This window comes from Carassius auratus, unplaced genomic scaffold (genome assembly GCF_003368295.1).
Source record: "Carassius auratus strain Wakin unplaced genomic scaffold, ASM336829v1 scaf_tig00008539, whole genome shotgun sequence".
In the NCBI taxonomy this organism is placed as follows: Eukaryota; Metazoa; Chordata; class Actinopteri; order Cypriniformes; family Cyprinidae; genus Carassius; species Carassius auratus.
In genome coordinates this window covers 633,855-650,489 of record NW_020523950.1, presented here as the reverse complement: position 1 = coordinate 650,489, position 16,635 = coordinate 633,855, and the positions used below count along the sequence as shown (strand labels likewise).

Sequence of the window (16,635 nt, the reverse complement as noted above, 5' to 3'; positions counted from 1 at the left end):
GGCCCGCTTTGCACACTTTAGGCTTCAAAACCGCTATTGAGGAGTCTATGGGTGATGTCACGGACACTACGTCCATATTTTTTTACAGTCTATGGGTGCGACGCGCCCGTTTTTCCAGGCGCAACCGCACCGCATCGAGTTAAAAACATCTCAACTTTTCAGAATGCCGCAAGCGCACCGCGGGTCATGTGACAAGAACTAACCAATCAGCTTCATCCTTTCCCGTAACAATGTTGAAAGCTCAGCCAAGATTAAGGAACAGCTGATCATAGTTGTATGTGGATTGCCATTTTGAAATAAATTTAGCAGCAGAGCTACTGCAAGCGATTTTTAGAGCTGCAAATCCATTTATCCTTTGCTGAAATTTCCGCGTCTTCATGGAGAGAGCACGTCATGGTTGTTTAGCAAAGGCAGACGCCTCAGGGGCGCAACTGCCCGAGCACTTTAGAAAGAAGGAGAAAGCGGTGCGCCTAGCGTTTTCCACGCGTTTTTAGGTGCGATATGTGAACAGCCCCTTAGTATGGTTGACTATCTTGTTACTATTCTGTTAGGTCGACTATATATTTTCAGCATTTGTGCATTTATATGGAGACACAATTTTTTTAATATTTGAAAGTGTTTTAGCATGCTGAAAGTGTGCAGTACCAAAGTTCAGTTCACTTGGCAGCCATATTTGCAATGCCTCCAGGCAGCTATTTTGGGTGTCCTATCGACTTGAATGGGGGAATCCTGAAATCTAATGAAAACTCTTTGCCACATTCACAGTAAAAAAAAGACGACGTTCAAATCATATTTAACATATTTCAAATCATCAAAAAAAAAATTATTTTCATGCTCAAATAGCATTAGAAAAAGTTTATATTTCTGGTTGGCCCATCCAATGCTCATATGCAGTCATAGTCAGTCCCAAGTGTGGGTCTCAGGACAATGACTGTATCTATGGCAACCAGAGTTTCTAATGGCAGCTGCAGGAACCAACTGACAACTGGCTCTCTTTAATATAGAAGGCGTTATTGGTTACACCATAATGCACATTGCATTTCATCCGATTAATAATAATAGGAGTGCAGTCTTTATATATCGGAGGTCTTAGGTAGCAATCTTTTAGCATTCTAACAGTTAGCGCTTTAAATATATTTTGTTCTCACTAAAAGACCACTACAGGAATTAAAGAACTGCTCCACCGCCTTTAACAAACTTCAACACAATCACTGTTGGACTACAGATGGCCTGCTGTGAACAGTGCTCCTGTTATTACGCATAATCCACAGGTTCATTGTGAGCTCCTGTGGAGATATTAAAAGGACAGTTTTTTCTGTAGTCTGCTTTTAATACACAGATGGTGGCTTTAATAAATACCTGCAGAACAAAAAGGCTCAGACTGTTTTATGTTGTGAACCTGATATTTCACAATCATAATATTTCTAAATGAAACTGAAGTTGAATTCTCGCCCAGTAGCTCAGTTTGAGGACAGACTGTTCAAGGTTGATTTACAGCAGTGCCATACTTTTCCATTTCGTAATTATTGATTTAACTGCATTCAGCGGCATATATTTAATGACTTGGAAATGTTCTTATATCTTTCACCTGCTCTGGGTTTAATTACTTTTCAGAGTAGATTTGAGTGTACTTTTTTCTTCAAGTCTAGGTTGAGCCACAACACTGACTAAACACAATCTGGACCTTCTAAGTAAAGGTGTATTTATACTACAGTCAGTTGAAACCTCTTGAATACACACAACCGCTCTCTATTTAATTAGTCGTTGGACTTACTTTCTTCTGTGGAATACAAAAGTGTGAATTTATGAAAAATACATTTTCCATCCTTTTCAGTATAATGAATGTTATGAGTACTGGGGCTATTATTATATGGTTAGGTCCATATATATTTGGATACACTGGAACTGCATCGAAGAGAGCAACCAGCATATCACAATTTACTGCATTTAAATATATTTATTGTTAACAATAATTTCACACTGAACCTCCAAATTAATGTAGAAACAACATTAATATAGCATATTCTGAATATGTGTTTAATGACATCTTTTTAATAAGCAGCTTATTATTAATGAAGGCCAGTTTTATTGATACCAATACTGCTACTGATGTTTTGATTAAATGCATTTTTCCCTCAGTTTCTGGCATCAGTTATAGCCATTTAAAGTTACAGTATAACCGAAAGACATTATCATTAACATTTAACAAGTTCTGAAAAATACAGAACACAAATTTATTTAAATTAAAACAATCTTCTCACAAACGACCAACTGTATATGCATAAACTATATAGATTATTCTTTATTCAAGCTACAAAAGTTAATCAGCGAGCAGAGAAGTGAGTTATCTCTCGCTTTTTTTATCTTTTTTTTATTTATTTATATCAAAAGACAGATTGCAGCAGGTTTCTCTTTTAACCCAGATATACATGATGCACATCTAAAACACTTTCTCTTGTCTCCCAACTATTTAAGGGAATTTTGGACTTATGGTCATTTAAGGCCGCGTTTACAATGGTCTACGGTTACAATGGTCACTTACCGAAACAAATTGACATAACCGTGTGCGTTTTTGTCCATTAAAGCGTATTTGTCCATAAGAGTTTACACACAAGTGCTCATCAATAGACGTCGATCGATATGGGTTTTTCACTGGCCAATGCCGATATTTAAAACTCAGCGCAGCCGATGGCTGATATATGATGCCTTTTTTTTATCTCATAAAAATGACATGAAAAATTAGCAAATTATTATTGCAGGCTACAAGATAGTAATAGAATTAGTAGCAGCCCAATTTAAAGTAACAATACATTTCTCAAAACAGTGCTGAAGCATGCTTTTTGTTTATGTATGTTTTACTGACAGACACCAGTGTATCCCACAGGCTGCAAATGAATTTTCTGCCAGCAGGAGGCGCTGTTGGAGCGCTGTAATCAAATAAGAGGTGCTTACAAAAGCTACTTTATCAGGCATTACAGGAAAGACGAAATTTACATCGATGCTTTTCTCAAGAGAATCAGTTCTTTTCAAAGACACATTCATATGAAAACACCTGTGATGCATTTAAATTTTACATTTTAATCTATTTGTGGTGGTCAGTTTTGATATAGTGACGAGCCGTCAAAATAACTGAATGTATAGGAAACACTGGACACTTAATAAACAAAAAGTAAATAAATATTGTAATTAAATTCTATTGTTTATAAAATTACAAGTGCAGCTATGTTTACCTATGGCTATGATTTTATTAATACAACTCTCTGATTGGTTTTATAGTCTCAAGCATTCAGAAATCAAATATGATAAAACCAAGGTTAATTTTGGTAATTTTGTATTAGTCTACATAACAGTGTTATTCAATAAAACCATATGATTATTAGGCTATTAATTAAAGGGGGTGGGGGGGTGAAATGCTCGTTTTCACTCAATGTCCTGTTAATCTTGAGTAGCTATAGAGTAGTACTGCATCCTTCATAACTCCAAAAAGTCTTTAGTTTTATTATATTCATAAGAGAAAGATAGTCTGTACCGATTTTTCCCGGAAAAACACGACCAGCTAGAGGCGTGACGTGTGGGCGGAGCTAAAGAATCACGAGCGCCAGTAGGCTTTTGCGTTGAGAGCGTTTGGAAGCTGTGACACAGATCCAGAGGCTGAAATTTAACAAGAGCAGCATCAGCAAAGGCGTCTCTATGTGGTATGTACTTAAACTGTATATATTTGCTTAGCGGTTTTGGAAAATGACTAAGTTTCACTTTATGTCGTCTTTTTTTTTTTTTTAAGCTGTACATGTGGAAAGTGCAGTTTGATGACAACATCGCATGTTGTTTACTTAATGTGCTCACGCGCAGATAGCTAAGTTAACAACACAGAGATATTTGAAGCAGTTTTACTCACCGCATGCAGTTCCAACACACGATCGTGACCCTTTTTCATTGGGATTGCATCATCCTTAAGAAATAAACGATGTGCAAATCCAGCGTCAACCTGGGCCTTGTTTGTAAAACAAGCATCTTCGAAATGCAGGGGAACAAACACAAAAACTTGCACAACTCCGTTGATGCGCTGTAAAAATAAACTCCATCCACTGGTCCCTTAATGACGTTTCTCTTTTGGTAATCTGTGCAGGGTTGTCTTGCCCTGGTAACCAAAAACACACCTCTTTTGTGACTTTTCACGACGCTCTCGCTCTGATCAGTGAATCGCTCTGATCAGTGAAATGTCTGTGCTGCTCAGCCTCGCTATACGGGAGCATGCGCTCTTCCGGCAGAAGTGCCTTAGGACCCATATAAGGAAATTCCGCTCCATCTAACGTCACACAGAGCCATACTTGAAAAAAACTTTCCGAAACTTGTGACAAACCGGAAGGAGTATTTTGGGAACAAAAATACTCCTTCAAACGTACAACTTAATTTTTGAAACTTTGTCCATGTTTAGCATGGGAATCCAACTCTTTAACAGTGTAAAAATCTCAGTGTGCATGAAATAGCATTTCACCCCCCCTTTAACCAATCTTTATTGTTTCGTTGTTTTTATATAATACATTTTAAGTCATGAAAACTAGAATATTAAGTCAAATGCATTGTTGTTGGTGAAATTATTACGACATTTAAACCCGTTACTAAGATCAACGGTCAAAACTATTTCACAGGAAGTTGAATGTAGCTACCTGAAAAAGATGCATGGGCTTCATTTTTTTCTCGGTGCCGGACTGCACTGATGTCTTTTCCCAGATATAGCCTAGTTGTCCATTAATTATGTTGATAATTTGTATTCAGCCACAAACAGGAGGTGAGAGCGAGAGAGGGCGCAGATGCGGGAATGGCGCATCACGTCTGCTTATACTGCAAACTGCGTTAATCATAAAATTTATTTTATTTATATATAATTTATTTTGTTTTGGTAATGTTTTGATAATTCTTTTTTATATATGTTAATATCAATATAGAATGAGAATAGTTTTTTTTTTTTTTTTAGTAACTGGGTACTGGCTATAAGTCAAATGGCCACAGTGATAATAAAAATAAAAGATTTTACAAATATTACACAGCCTGCTGCTCATAACTGCTTAAGAGTGCGATGATATCGAGGATATTGTAAGACCTACAAACAAATTTCATGAGGAAAGTTAACGTGCACGTTATAATCAGCCCAGAAGTGTCGTCTGAATTGAACGTGTTTCTACTTATACATGCGAATGATTTGTTGCATTTACAGTATGAATATGATAACTTTCTGGCATCAATTCTAGTAGGGTAAAATATAATAATGGGCTGCCATCAGCTGAAGCTGTGTGTGAACAAGCCGCAGTGGCAGGGTGTGAGCTGTATCCTCTCTCACGCAGCCTCAGAGGGAGTTCTGCAACAACGCTAAGCTCCCCGCCATGGCTTGCATATAAATCGGACTAACCTACAGCACAATTAATAAAAAAAAATAAATCGACCAGCCGATCAATCGTTCGACCTCTACTTGTCAACATTGCTATCTATTGATGCTGTAGTCTCCGACAGGTTGTTGTTTCTTTTTCAGCTATGAAACAAAGGCCTGGGCCAGTGTTGCCACCTTGTGGACAAACAACTAATAAATCCAAAAACAACTCGAGGCGTATTTGCAACCTGCGCTTTCTCTTCTCTCGGGCTGGATAAAGATGATTGGTGGGCCACCAACTGTACAGCCCTGCAGTACATGATTCAGAAATACTTTGTGTCACTGTTATTGTATTAAATTTGTTTATGAATTAGCTTTCATATTTATTACATTTACATTTAGTCATTTAGCTGACGCTTTTATCCAAAGCGACTTACAATTGCTATATATGTCAGAGGTCGCACGCCTCTGGAGCAACTAGAGGTTAAGTGTCTTGCTCAGGGACACATTGGTGTCAACCAGTGGATTCGAACCCAGGTCTCTCCGACCAATGGCATGTGTCTTATCCACTGCGCCATCACCACCCCTATTTATGTTTTTTTCTCTATAATAATCTTTCTTTGGCACACGACATGTTCAGGCACTGGAATCTTCTACAGAGGGAAAGTGACCCATGGATCTAGCCCTGCTGACCTGCTGGGTAAAATGGTGTGAGAGGATTTGTCTGTTTAATTAAGCACTGCGATTATATCGCTGGGAGGGAATTTAATCCCTTGGAAAGACACTGTGAGAATCTACATCAATGGTTTTACAAGACAGTCCTGTATTTTAAAAATGCGAGTTTGAGCAAAGGAATTGCATTATACTTACCAAGCTGCCCAGTTTGGAAGATGAAGAAGTGGTTCTGTGCTTGGATAAAGTGTTGCCCTCCATGCAGTGAGGATCCCTGAGGTTGAGGTGAAGACTGGGTCCTCCTGCACCCTCAGAGGCTGACCGCAGACGTCGATCCAAGCGCATCACCTCATGGTACGGGCTCACACTGCTGCACATGGACACTGTGAAAGATACAACATAGATTAGAAAATCATATCCCTCAAAACAGAGAGCTGCTGGCCAACAGTTCAGAGTTATTAAGCAAAGGACAATAACAATTACAAAACTTTGGAATGCACTGTATTTGATCATACACACACACACACACACACACACACACACGAGATATCATAAATACACTCAAGTTACAATAAAATGATATGGCATATACACATGAATTGCTGTGATTTGCACTTCTATGGAAAACAATATTCAAATGTAGTGGAAAAATAAATATGGAAACACCTTGTTACCAAGTTTCCTCCCTTAAAATGAATTATTACAATTTCAACAGTATCTCACTGTATGTACAGAGATGAATCTCAATGGACTACAAAATTAGGTTTTAGGTCACAATCTAAAGAATATGTAAAACATATATCAAAGACATTAAATACACAATGAAAAAGTGTTAAGCCTAGGGCACAAACTACAACTCACCCACTGCATTAGATTTGCTTAAAATATGTTTAGTTAGTTTATCTCTTAACCTAGGGTAGATATTACAATCTAAACAACATGGATAGGTGAAACAGTCTAACAAAGAGTCATTAGTTATGTTTCCGTACTCTACTATCATCATAAATGCTTTAATCCTGGATCCAACGAACACAAACACTCAGTGAAAGCCCAAAACCTACACAGTCACATACAAACTGCATCAAAATACACAATAACGGTGATAATTAAATATAGTCACAAGGAAAAAACATGCAAAACATAAACTAGCTCAAATTATCAGCACATCTTAATTAAACAAAAAGGGTTTATGGAATACTTGTTATGCCAAAAGAATCTGCTGCCAACATGGCAAACAACAGACCTGACTGTATCCAGACATATTCCTCCTATTTAAAGATAAGCGAGTATAACTAAAAACATCTTAATAACCTCAAAAAGAGCTTTATCATTTACATGAATACTAATGAATGACCCCAAGCCTGTAAGTGTAAATGAAACCACTGAGTGTAGAGTTCACTCTCTCCTGCAAGAGGATCTATAGTAAAGCCAATATCAGGTCTCCACTACAGGAAATTCAATACAGCAGAGCTGGTTAGTCTCCCATAAACCTCTAAGCCACAGGCATTCTGGAGTGAAAGCACTCATAAGGAAAAAGTCATTTACAGAAAGGAAGATCACAGGTCATAAGAAAACTACAGCCAAACTGGAGCATAAAGTATTGTTTGTAAAGGGAGGGGTGAATCTTTTCTTAAAAATTCTTAAAGTTCCCAGTTTTTGTTTGCGTGGATAAAAATACTAGTTCAAGCTTTCAGCAGTTCCAGATCTGTGAAGATCAGTTACACATTCAGTTTAAGGTTACATGTTATGCAGAGCTTTTATAGCTTATTACATGAGAGCTAGGGCTGCACGATTATGACAAAAATCATAATTGTCGATTATTCCCTTGAAATTGTAATTGCGATTATATATTACGATTAGCACAATTTAGATTGAATAATTTTTTTAATAGCTTTATGCCATTGTTTGAAGCCACTGCATGCCATATTGTTATATCAAAATAAACCAGCGGAAAACACTCTTCCTTTTTTTTAAGCCTCAAATATCATATATATCATATCATATCATATCATATCATATATATATATATATATATATATATATATATATATATATATATATATATATATATATATATATATATATATATATATAATTATTATTATTATTATTTTATTTATTTATTTTTTCTGAGAAACCAAACCAAAGTAAATATATGCATGGTATTATGTTATATTAAAACAAAGAAATTCAAACAATTGGGAAAAAAACCCTTAAGATAATCTGTAGAGAGAACAACAACATATCTTATGCACACAGAATGATGTAAGTGAACTTTTTTTTTTTTGTGTAATTGTGCCTTTAAACGATTACATAATTGTGTCATCTGTAATTGTAATTGCGATTACAAATTCGATTAATTGTGCAGCCCTAATGAGAGCCTAAATGTCATTTTTAAAACACAAATATGATAATTAACTATGTGACTGATTAATTCATAACAAATTATGAATAATGTGGCATTAATAGTATCTGACATTAATAGATGTCTGACATCTCTTCAGCATTGACTGACTTCTCAATTATCATGTTATGTGGCTCTCTGGAATACTACATGCTGATTGGCCAATCACAGTATTTTGCATTGCAATATTTTGTATACTACGGAATATAATTGACTACTGTTCCCATAAAAAAAATGTTTGTGCATATATGTGTGATATATTCATGTATATGATCTATTTCAGAGGTCCCTTCTCTTATAATAAAAACATTTCAGGTCACATCATCAATACTTCAAGCCTAGCCTATGTTTTTATTTATTTTGGCAAGTAGCCGTGTAATATCAGTAAAATGTGCAGATAGTCTGCTCACGTCATTCTGCCTTACAAAAACAGAATTGTGAAGACAATTAATTTAGTTGTCAATCATGTTTAAAACCAATTTAACCAGAAATAAATAACTTCACGAATACTTTTTCCCTTTGTTTTTTCCCAATCAAAAGAGCAGTTCATTATCTTGGTATAGCAGAAAGTTATCGAGGACGCTCTGAGGTCATAAGAGAGCTACAGATGAAATCTCAGTGAAAGATTAGTGAAACTGGTTTAAAGATCAAAGATTAACATGTTTCTGACATGGAACAAGTATGTGAATAATTTCCCACAAAACAGAAACAGAATAGCCTCTATATAAAAAAAATAAAGCACTGACATTACCTGTGTGCGGCTTTCTCAGGTGACTTGGCCTGGTCTCTAGTTTGCTCAGGCATAACGATCTTCCTGCCTGCTGGGTGAGCACAGTGTTCCTTGACCGCTTTTCACGGGCGTCTGGGTTGGAGCTGCTGTCCTCACTCAGTTCTGGAGCTTGATCAGTCTCACTGGCCTCTGACTGGTCAGGGTTAGCATTAGCATTAGCATTAGGGTTATTGTTAGAGTTCAGCTCTTGCACTGTCTGCAGTGTTACTGGTTCAGTATGGGCAGTGGTGCTCTCACACTGTGTGTTGGCTGTGTGGCTGGTATCTGGCAGTAAGTGCTTTTCCGTGCTGGCCTGGGGTGGGGAGAAGGGCACCTGCGAGGGAGAAAGAGCTTGGCTGAAGTTTTCAGGTGGAGCAGCTGGACTGGGGACTGGCAAAGCGTCCACTTCTGAGACCGAGTCTTCAGTGACATGAACAAAATCGGACGGTGTTATTGCCGTGGTGCGGTCTTCTGAGATAATGGGCGATTGTAGAGAACTCTCAGCCAGTTCTCCAGGCCAGGAACCTGGCGTAACAGTTTTAAGAGGATCTTCCACACCATCCTGACCAATGTCTGGGACATTGGATGAGTTCTTGGAAAACCTTTGGTGAGCTGATAAGGACTTGGGCAGTAGCTGCTTCTTATGCTTGGAAGACCTCTTGCTGCTCACATCATCGAGGAACCCCGAATCATCTCCCTCGTTGGTCCCTGAGCTGATGCAATTAATAAACACGCTGCGGTTGGTGGACGCTTTCTCTAGGTTTTCTGTCTGAGATCGGGTGATCTTCTTCTTGTGTCCACCAAATCCGAATGAATGTCGTGTCTTTGAGATGGAATCATCTCGAAAGGTGACCTCAGATCCCGGGCTGTTATTGTCCAGGCTGAGCTGGGTCGGGTCGCTGTTCCTCTTGCTGTGGAAGCTGAGGGACGGTGTGCGGAACAGGCTGCGCCGTTTGCCCGTGCTGCTAGAACTGGAATTCGTGCTGGAGGGAGAGGAAGTGTGGACGCCATTGCCAACACCACCGGACGAGGGTGAGGAGGGGAGCGAGTCCTGCCTCTTTCGCACACTACGTCTAAAGATGGGCAGCCTGGAGACCAGGGTGGAGCGGCGTGTCCCTGACTCGCCCATTAAGATCAAGCACCAGTTCAGACACCCTGCAAACAGGTAAAGAGACAGATCCAGAATCAGCATGACACCCTTAACAAAGTTAAATATATAAATATATATAAATGTGATCCCAAGTAGTATCCCAACCAATTAAGTAAAAAAACTAATTAGAATTCAATTCAATTGTATTTGTAGTGGTTTTTACAAATCATAGAAAAAGCAACTTCACAGAAAATTAAGTTTCTACAATATTTAGTAGTAGCTTATCGGTGGTGACTGTCAGGTTGAGCACATATGGCAGAAATGTATGGGGAAAATCAATTATAGACGTAATCAAACAGATGATGAACACTATTAACAGCAATTATTATATAATGCAATCACACTTATAGCAATATTTGTTAGTTCTGTATGTTGATTCAGGGTTAGCATCATCTGAGGTCCTCTGAGGGTCAGCATCATCTCTTCTCAGGATCCAGACTGAAGCTTGTGTAAATCCTAGTTACCATGGGATGTAAATCTCTGCATGTTCACTTGATTTTGACATTTTCTCAATTTCAAATATTTTAAATATTTGTCAAAAATAAAAAAGAAACAAAGAAAGAAACAAAGAACAAAGTTTTAGACAATGTGTATTTTGTATATTCTCATAAATAATTATTATTGTATTCTTTTTTGTATTTTAGTGGAAAAAGTAAAGGAAATAGTACAACAACTTTTAATGGTGATCTAAAATGGGTCCCTAAAAATAATAATAGCAGACACAGACCTATTATTTTAAAGAGCTCAGAGTCCACTTGTCAGCCAATGTCCTCATTTGTCCTCAAATGTGGGGGACAAGTTAGTTAAAATACTGTATATCAACTTACTAATTAATTGGCTGCTAAAAATCTGAAAGGCTGGTAAAATTCTGCCTTATCTGTGTCTAATAGGCAAAAAATAATAATTCCCCACCATAGCCACAATGATTAAGATTCACAAGTGAAAAATCCAGGAGAAATTAGCATTTCTGTTTGCAGAGCACATTTCAGTACAGCACATTAAGCATTCTGTGTTGACCTTATGCTGACATGTACTTTACTAAAATCAGGGTGAATCAGGTGTTCCCTCTGACAAATCTACAAAACATGTAGACACTTCGTTCCCTTGTTGTGACAGTTGGAGATACACCCTTGACAGCTTTACTTAGTTTGCCTGACCTTACATGTTTTAATGGGTAACTGCAGTCTACAGCACAATTAATTATTTTCAGGTAGGTAGCATAATAATCATGACAATGCCAATGTCGTAATAAACAACTAACCAACTCATTAAACTTTTATTCAAGTAAAAAAAAAAAAAAAATGATGGCACACAAGTTATAACAATAAGGGTTTTGTGGGAAACAGGTAACGTTAGCCTTCATTACATTTGGCATAACTAACATTTAGAAAAATTATTCGCTAGCAAAATTTTAATTAGAAGTAATTTAAATGGCATAAAATCTAACGCGAAACTATGCCAATGGTAAAAATCAATAAAGTGTGAAAATCTATGAATCGAAGCAAAAAGGCCCATAACCAGCAATCTGATGTTTTCTGGCTGTCAAAACAGCATTTTTTTTGGACATCCTACTCGCGTGGATCATATTTGGGAATCGCAGCACTGCTATAGAGCTCCAAAAATTCTAATTAGGTATCTCTCTATGTTTTGAGATAGAGCAATTACGGAATACAGGCCTATTGTTAAATGTACCATTCATATCAGCAGCTGCACTGATGGACACACGGCGTTTAAGAAACACGGAGTAACCAATAAAACGGCGACATTTACAGCAGCCGCCTGCTACAAACGCTCTGCCTGCAGGAACAGCTCCACACACAAGACATTACCTTGAGATGTAACCTCCGTTTATATTTAAAACCCGCTGATATTCCCTTCGCTGTCAGTTTCAGCGTGAAGCCAAAATGCTCGTGGCATCACATCCGGCGACTTTAACGTCAAAGCGCTAAATTCTCCTGTCAGGATCCTGGCTCTGGCTCTGGCTCTGGCTCGAGCTAGTAAATCCACCTCAAGTGACGTGGAATGTGCTCGCGCTTTGCTTCCGCGTTTCCGCCTCTGAAAATGACGCATGGTACCTGCGTAAGCGTCATTTAAAAACGGCACACAGGTGCAGTAGCCCTGAGAAAGTACAATAAAAGAGTGTAATCCACTGATCTATAATAGATCAGTGGTGAAATTACACAGTTGTCTTTATCATCACTGAAATTTCATGTAGCCTATAAGAAAAACAATGGTTTCAGTTTATAAATAGTTTTTAACATTATTGCAGAATTGTATGACGGCTAAAATGTAAAAGCAAAAATCTTAATAATATCGATTTTTCAGTCAATTTGTAAGCTTTTTTCTTGATTTGTTTGTTTGTTTGATTGTTTTTGTTTATTATTATACTCTGGCACCATTTAATTTAATTATATATAAATATATATGTGTGTGTGTGTATATATATAACGGTCCACCCAATAGGCTACTATAATTCTAAGAGAATGATTCTATACTATGATTCTAAGAGAACTCATTAGCTGATCGAGCCAGGAAATACAAAAGTGCATGGAGTTAAATTCTGTACCTTTACCCTGAATCCCATAACATAACTGGGCTAAAATTCCTCCACAGCCTGCTGCAATTCTTTGGATGTCCACGTGATGTCTCTATTGCTACAAAATTCTAACGATGCATGTTTCTGGAAAGGTAAGGAAGTTACATTTGGGAAGCAGCTAATGTTCATGACATTTGAGACTTAATTTTAGCTTTATAAAAACAATATTTCAGACAGAAATTAATTCACATGCTCAATTATACCCTGCAGTGTCAATGAATTAATTTTTTAAAATCTGAATTCAATTCATACAATTTAAAAGTAACATGTCTGTTCTGTGTGATCAGACAACACAGCGATGACTGCATACATCAACCACCAGGGCAGTGTTTGTATATGTCACAACTCCCCTGCCATCTCTTACTATGGAGCGCAACCAGGAGGAATTCAGAGAATTTTCACCAGCTGGTGAATATTATTACGCAGGACAGTGCCCCCTCTACAAGTCAGCTATACATGGCACATTTTCGTGAACTGGTGTTCTTCCCACAGGAAGGATTCTCTGAGATATGGCATCAGTTCTGTGATATTCTTCCTCCTAGAGGGCCTGCACAGGCACTTGTCTGCTTCAGTGCTTAAGGTTTTTTTTTTTTTTGGCTGCGATTGCAGGGAATCACAACACTATAGATGGCAGATGGGTAGGGAAGAACAACCTGGTTATAAGATTCCTAAGAGGCACCCAGAGGTTGCATCCTCCAAGGCCACACCTCATCCCCTCTTGGTATCTCTCAGTGGTCCTTAAGTGAAACTCACTATTAGAATCCATTGAGAGCTAGTATCCCTTGAGTGAACTCACGTAATGCATTAGTGCCCCATTTGTGGTGGCTCCCCTGACTTAGGATTCAGTCTCTCCCCTAGACAGACACTCGATCTGTCACAAGGTTCTGTGTTTAGTAGTTCTCTCATTATGTGGGGCCCACCACAAAAACTTCCCTATATGGTACTTTGTCCCATAAGTCCACAGGTTTATCTTAAAATGTTACCTCCCATTTTGGGTATGATGCGACCTCTGTAGTGTCCTTCCTCCACTGGGGGAACAGAAACTTTCCCAGCATTAACTACCAGGACTTTCAGCCATTACTTATTCTGTTTCCCGAACAAAATGAGAAAAGGCTCCGTCTGAGGTAACCTCTGCTTTCTCGGCAGCTCTTCTGGTTGTAAGAGAGTGAGCTCATGTCTTGGGTGTTGGAAGGTTATGAGGAGGAGAAGCGCATTTGGTCGTGATACAAGGCTTGTCAACATCTGCCCCCTTGTGGTCTTGTAATGCAGTTCAGCAGCTATACCGTTTAGTATAGAGACCCCTAGTGTCAGAAACTTCAACACTTGATGGAAGTGACAGACTGAAAGGGAACATCTCAGTTACGTATGAAACCCTTGTTCCCTGATGGAGGGAATTGAGACATTGTTACCTTTAAACCACAACTCTGAACTGCCTCTGAGTGGGTTGAGACCATAGACTGTATAAAAACATGGACGTAGTGTATGTGACGTCACCCATTGGTTTCCGAAGAGCGTTTTTGAAGCCAAAATTGGGCCGGGGCCTTAATTATGCAGAACTTTAAGGCTTAATACAATTTAAATGGATGAGTTACAAAAGAAATTCACCTTCCTCACAGTTGTCACAAAGGGCAAAAATAGCTATATAGAGCAAAATAATTTTTTGTACCTGTAGTGTTTGCATGTAGTCCTGTTCCATGTTTTATGTTCAACAACAGAACTATGACGTAAACATGTATGAATGCTACAGTACCAGGCTGTAAACATTTTTTTTTTTTTTTTCTGCTGTAAAGTTGGGCTTTTTAACATGGGGAGTCTATGGGATTGATTCCCTAGTACTGGAAACTTTGAAACAATGTCTCTGTTCCCTCCATAGGGAATGAGGGTTACTATACATAACCGAGACATTTTTGCAGGCATATGCTTACTTCATAAACTGCATAGGCCGTGTACAAAACCAAGGCAGCTATGTATAAAAACAGACTTTAATAAATGAAGCGTCCAACATGCCAATAAATGTGTTACATAAACATCTAGAAAACCATTAAAAAATATATCTGCTCAGATTTTATGTGATTATTGAAGTGATTTGAATGTTCAATGAGCATTTTTAAATGCAATCGAGAAAGTGTCGTTAGACTGCGTCACTACATGTGTCACTCCTGGCAGCACTAATAAACTCAGTCTGAATCATCTCAACTTGTGTGTGTCTGAGGGCTGATTCATTCAATTCCACACTAATATGTGTGTATTCTAATGACCTTTTCCTTCTTTGCATCCATTTTGTCATCATACAAAAAAATCTAATAATGTTCTTGTTTTTATATTTAATGTGTTTCTGATTATTCTGTATAATATCTATATTACCCAGAAAAGTGGATTGGTAAATGCTCTCAGAAACAATAAAAACAGGAACAGTTCACTCAGAAATGAAAATTCTGTCATTATGTACTTAACCTAATGATGTTAAACCATCACTTTATGTTCTCTGAACATGAAAAGAGAAATTTGTTAGAATGTACTGGTTCTTTTATTACCCATCCAGTTTCATTGAAAAAAAAATAAAAAATAAGAATAAAATCATAATAATGGTCTAAAATATGTGCTTTACTTCAATCCTTCAGAAGCAATACATCAGGAACAGACTTAAATTATTACAAAATCTATTTAAATGTTTAAATATACTGTTCTCCTTAACACGCCTAGAGCATGTGACAAGATTTTAAGTTAATAACTTATATTTCATAACTGTTCTGTAACTTATAGTGAATATAGCACACAGGACTTTTTACTTGTCATTTTAAGGTATTTTTATATCTTTTTAGAAGCTTAAAAGATTCAGTCCCCATTCATGGTAACTGCATAGAAAAGAGGAATTTTAAAACATCTTTTGTGTTCCAAAGATGAAAGAAAATCTGGTTTTGGGTGTGGGTGAGTAAATAATGACAGAATTTTCATTACTGGCTAACATTCTCTGGGATATTGCCCTGAGAGTGTTATTTTCAGAATCAGCTTCATTCAACTCCTCTTCCTCTTCCTTTTCTGCCTTTCATTGCTTGTTCTGGGTCTGAGACTCTACATATTTCCATTATCATCCATTATCAGATATTATTAAAGGGCTCTCACTGGCTTTCCTCCTAAACATTTAATAATTACCTTTTCGTGGCTTTGAATGTCTTTCAGTTGTTTCTTTGACTAATGCTTGCACTTTCTTTCCCAGAAAATGGTTTTATCAGTGTATTATCTTTGAAATGTCATGGCGATGCGGACAGCTTTAAGAGGCAGTTGCTATGAGACAGATGATAGTGGCACTGCAGCAAAGCTGTTTAAGTGTGCTGTGACAGAGACAAGAATAATGTAGCGCTCAAGAAAGTGACCACTGAACTTACCCCTGATGTAGTTGGAAAAGTGACAAATTAAGAATCTATATTCCTCCCATATGCACTCTTTGATGGACTTTTGTGTTATTTAACTGTCCCTTTAAACTATATGTGAACCATAAAAGTTAAATGCATGAATAAGTGTACTGTAATATGCATCATTTAATACAGTGAATCAAAAAAATAATGCCAACACTGATGTATGGTTTAAAATTGGCATATTTAAAATCCACTTTTAATGTTAAAACAGTATTTATGTGCCAAAAACACAACAATGTAGTTTTGCAATTTTGCATTTCTTA

General features: G+C 37.5%; 1 protein-coding gene across 3 annotated transcripts in view; it reads right to left on the bottom strand.

Moving 5' to 3' along the window:
* Nucleotides 1-12,400, bottom strand: part of LOC113072105 (serine-rich coiled-coil domain-containing protein 1-like) — an 80,205-nt gene extending 67,805 nt beyond the window's left edge. For all 3 annotated transcript variants that reach the window (XM_026245254.1, XM_026245253.1, XM_026245255.1), the window contains exons 1-3: nt 12,190-12,400; nt 9,193-10,365; nt 6,236-6,420 (exon numbers count right to left, since the gene is read on the bottom strand). In XM_026245254.1, the coding sequence (XP_026101039.1) occupies nt 6,236-6,420; nt 9,193-10,339 (1,332 nt within the window). In that variant the 5' untranslated portion in view covers nt 10,340-10,365; nt 12,190-12,400. The remainder of the gene's footprint in view (nt 1-6,235; nt 6,421-9,192; nt 10,366-12,189) is intronic.
* Nucleotides 12,401-16,635: the final 4,235 nt, after the last annotated feature.